Raw genomic sequence first — 5,036 nt, 5'->3', positions numbered from 1 at the left:
TATGGGATGTGGGCGTGGTTATTGTCCGATTTTAAAAAGTTTCGGCGATTTTTTATGCTGTACCAAGGCCAACAACTGTGCCAAGTTTGGAAGAAATTGGTGCAGCGGTTACCAAGATATACACATGTAACCATAAGTGGGCGTGGCTACGCCCATTTTCCAAAAATTTATAATATTTTTATTTTCCGTCTAAAAATTATTATAAATATCAATTTTGAGTGAATTATCTTCAATAGTTACTAAAATATCGCAGTTGTGGCAGAAGTGGGCGTGGTTAAAGTCCGATTTCGCCCATTTTCAATACCAACCTACCTTGGATTAAGGGAAATCTACGTACCAAATTTCGTTGAGATATCTCAATTTTTGCTCGAGTTATCGTGTACACGGACGGACGGACAGACGGACAGACGGTCGGACAGACAGACATGGCTTAATCGATTTCTTTTTTCATCCTGATCATTTATGTATACATTTGTCTATATCTATCTCGATTCGTTTTGGCTGTTACAAACAACCGTTATGTGAACAAAATTAATATACCCTTGTGCACAAGTGCGCTCGGGTATAAAAAAGCACGGGGCTTCTTTGTAATTAAGAACATTTTTCCCAAGCCAGTGAACACACGACCATCCACTTAAATATTTACGCATACTTACCCATACTCTCAGGCTCCTCTTCGATGCTTATGCTGCTGCCGTTGCTAGTCTTCTTCATTTGCTGTTGCAATCAATTAACCAATTTTGTTTCTTTACAGCTCTTTAGCCAGCTGGTGATGGGTTTCAACGGTGAAAATAACTTGGATATTGATCGACTCACAATGATTTTGGAAGACAACCGCGGGTTGCTGAACGACATGACAACCAAAGAAGCAAACTGCTCCGATGGCGCAATGTTGGCAACATTATTATTCGAATTAGTTGAACAAGCAGCGATAGGTGGCAATGCTGAGGGGGGCATTCGCAGTCCAACTCCTACATCTATTTACATAACTGAAGGCGACGAGGAGTTCGACCAGCATAGAGGTGCTCCCGTTAGAATATACAGCGTGGACGAGATAAAAGAACACAACTTTAAAGAAGAAGATACTTCGCCTAGCCGCATAACTGCACTTGACATTGCTGCGACAGGCCACAACAACCCCAATGACAAGACTGTGAAAGCTATACCCACTGCTGCCCCTACCACCTCCTGCTGTAGAAGGCATCATTGCAATAGCACCGGCAACCGGATGAAATTGCCAGCAGCCAATGCCACAACAGAATCGCCCACAATGCAAATCCACGATCCAGAAGCTATGAGTAAAGTTGCAACGACACAAGAAATTATTGGTAATTTGCCGAAAGTTTGGAAAGTGCTAATAGAGCTTTTAAGTCACCACAAAACAGAGCGCGTGGAATTTGAGGAACATGGCGCCAGCGAGGATTGCTACAAATCTGCTGAGACGGCGAATGGACAAAAGGCGGAACTAAGCGTCAGCAAGACATACATAAAGTTAAAGGTGAGTGCTAAGCGCATACCGTAGCGTACCGCTATCCGCTTGGCCTTAGGATGACTAGTGATGAGCTGAATTGTTGGTACCTAATACTTGAAACAAATTTCCGTACCCAATACTTCCTTTTCTGTATCCGATATCTATTCGATGCATTTTAAGTTAGGAAAATATATATATTTTATTGTTATTTTATATGAAATCGCCTAAAAATCCAAAAAGTGGATACACTTTAAACGATGCTTTCTCAAAAGATGAACAGTGTGCATTAGAGGTTTACGCCCACATGCTTTGCGGCGGCGGCGTGCTCAACTTCAAAAAGAATCGGCGGCGCCGGGGCGTCTGGATACGCCGGCGCTACTGCCCATAAGGTGGATTCCAAAGAGCCATGAGGCTACTAATCTTATCATGTCATCTCGTCAGCGTTAGACATTCGCCATGCCAATTAAGATTATAATTCTATTCAATTCATTCTTGAATTAGTTTAAATTTAAATATTGCTACTTCCTACGTGAATCTAAATATTGAGTGCCTGGTGCTGGTGGATGGGCGAACAGAAGAAGTTCTGAGGTATATACATACATATCGTCGTTTAAAGTACAAAACCACGTATCGTAATTCTGCAAAACCGCGTAACTGACATTGGCTGCCAAAAATTGGATTTGCTCACACAAGCTCTTTGCTCAATCCTTATCCATTCGTCCTGAAATATACTAGCCAGAAATGCGATTGCTTTATAAAAAGAGAACCATTTTGAAATATGAGTGTTTTACGCTCTAGAAAATAATTTCTACAAGTTCAATTACGCGGTTTTGCATTTTTGCTGATACGCGGTTTTGCATTTTGTTGATACGCGGTTTTGCACTTTAAACGACGATATATATATATGTTCTCTACAGATCCGTATTTACTATTTAGATTTAAAGAAATAAAAAAGTTGAATAAGTTAATAGTAAAATAAAATATTTTTAAAGCAAGCTTTCTAATTGTCGGCCGCTGTGGTGTAGTGGTAAGCAGTGCGCGCTTCCACTCCGCAACTCCACAATAGTTTTTCATTAAAAAAGGCCTCAAGCTCAATAAAATTGTTGAATATAATTGTTCTAAGGCCAAACAAACAAAAACAAAAAACAGACGTGTGCAGTGCACACTAGGATGGTCCAAAAATGCATGTGAAAAAGTAAAGTCGCGATTTTTATGCACTCACCCCCTAGGATTGTTCTATACCGAAAATATATAGCCTTATTTTTTTTATTTTGAAACAAAAAATATTTCCAGGTCGCTCAAAGCGCATAAAGTTTTCCACGTATTTTATATGGGGAAAAAACAACTTTTCATAGAAATGGTATGGAATAGTTAAAAATCAATATTTTTTTTACCAGAAAACTCTGTTCATCTGCAAGAGATTCCCAGTAATAATACGAAATTGTTTATTTAACCATTTTTTCATTGCAAGTATAATGTATAGGTCCGCCAAAAACCCCGAAAAATGCAATGGGGCGACTAATAAAAAATCGTTAGTATTAAAAAATGGTTAAATAGACAATTGGGTATTATTATTGAAAGTCTCCTGAAGAGAACCAGAGTTTTCCGATCGAAAAATATTGACTTTCAAGAATTCTATACCATCTCTACGAAAAAAATTGTTTTCCCATATAAAAATACATGGAAAACTTTGAGCGACCTCTAAATATTTTTTGACTTCAAAATAAACAAGTAAGAAAGTCTAAGTTCGGGTGGAACCGAACATGAAATACCCGGCGCAAGTATTAAATATATGTTTTTTCACCTTTCCGAAAGCGACCGCTAGGTGGTAAGCTGGGGTATATCAATTTTGAGTAAATTAGCGTCCTTAAATTTCGAAATATTGCAGTTTCAAGCATTTCTGAAATTTAGCGTTATATGAAAAGCGGCCGTAATTTTAGTCCGATTTCAATAATTTTCAAAATTTTGCTTTTATGTGGCAAGCACAATAAAAATACCGAGTTTGGTACAAATTGGTAGAACGGTTAACGATATATATATGTGTGATCATAAGTGGGCGGTTCCACGCCCATTTTCCAAAATTTAACCATAAACGTATTTCTTGGTAAAGAATTGTTGCAAGCATCAATTTTGAATAAATTAGCTTTAATATTTACTGATTTATCGAAGACTTTGTATTTCTCTAAATTACCGTTATATGGGATGTGGGCGTGGTAACTGTCCGATTTTTTAAATTTTCGGCCATTTAGTATACTGTACCAAGGCCAACCACTGTGCCAAGTTTGGAAGAAATTGGTGCAGCGGTTACCGAGATATACAAATGTAACCATAAGTGGGCGTGGCTACGCCCATTTTCCAAAAATTTATAATATTCTCAGTTTTCGTCTACATTCCGTTACAGTCCGATTTCGCCCATTTTCAATACCAACCTACCTTGGATTAACAGAAACCTACATGCAAAATTTCGTTAAGATATCTCAATTTTTGCTCGAGTTATCGTGTACACGGACGGACGGACAGACGGACGGACAGACAGACATGGCTTAATCGATTTCTCTATTCATTCTGAGCATTTATGTATACATTTGTCTATATCTATCTCGATTCGTTTTGGCTGTTACAAACAACCGTTATTTGAACAAAATTAATATACTCTTGTGCACAAGTGCGCTCGGGTATAAAAAATATGGGTATACTGTTTTTCGATATAGAACACTCCTAGGGGTGAGAGCATTATAATTCCGACTTTACTGTTTTTGGACCACCCTAGTGCACATCCAGTAGAAGTGAAACCTTCATAAAATCGTCGGAATTTTATTGTATTTTATTAAACTCTCGTGGATTAATTCAATAACTTTATTTACTGGTTGATTGGGATATAACTGTTCTCTCGTGGTCCAACCTGCTTTCACAAGCAAATTTGAACAGACATTGATTCCAGCTCTTGTGCATTGTAGCGAACTATACGAGCTCCATCATGTGTGTTATGGTGGATTACAGCTCCGGCTGCTCTCGTCATTCGCCTTTTAAATTGAATTACTATATCAAAATTAGAAATATCTAAAGCTTTCTCATTATCCACCAACGCCTCTGAAAGAATTAGAAAATTCGACGATGATGCTATTCTGTCTAATTGAAGATCCTGTAAGTGAGCGCGTAGACTTTGGCAATTGAAGGTAAACAGTGGCCACCCTTTACTTGCATCATAAAATCGTATAATACTTTTTCAATTGTTTCAAGTCGATTCATATGCAGCCTTTAAAACTCAGCTTGCAACTCAATTGTGGATACTGCTGCTCCAGGGCCATGATACAATTTTCTATATATACATATATATTTTTTTTTTGAAACGAGATGTAGCCTTGAATTGATGTTACTCATGATCAGGCATGGTAGCAGGTGCTAAAAGAGCGTAAGCGTCGCGTGCACGTATACAAGCGAGAGCGCAGTGATGAGAACACGACAGCATGCAAAATGACAGTGTTGCCAACTTTTCAGTTTCAAAAAGCACCAAATCTTGGAAAAAAGAGCGTTTTACCGCACTAAAAGCACTACATTTTTTTTT

General features: G+C 38.2%; 1 protein-coding gene across 1 annotated transcript in view; it reads left to right on the top strand.

Annotated features, from left to right (window-relative positions):
• The window catches only part of LOC118749679, a gene marked incomplete at its 5' end in the record, with an annotated part of 256,884 nt that overhangs the window by 163,195 nt on the left and 88,653 nt on the right, over nucleotides 1-5,036 (top strand). The window contains 1 exon segment of the mRNA XM_036484478.1: nucleotides 755-1,498. Coding sequence (XP_036340371.1) covers nucleotides 755-1,498 — 744 coding nt within the window.

The sequence above is a fragment of the Rhagoletis pomonella genome, unplaced genomic scaffold (assembly GCF_013731165.1).
Source record: "Rhagoletis pomonella isolate Grant_MI unplaced genomic scaffold, Rhpom_1.0 Rhpom_scaffold_00031, whole genome shotgun sequence".
NCBI classification, from domain to species: Eukaryota; Metazoa; Arthropoda; class Insecta; order Diptera; family Tephritidae; genus Rhagoletis; species Rhagoletis pomonella.
Note: the sequence above shows the minus strand (reverse complement) of the source record. Positions and strands in the feature narration are given on the sequence as shown.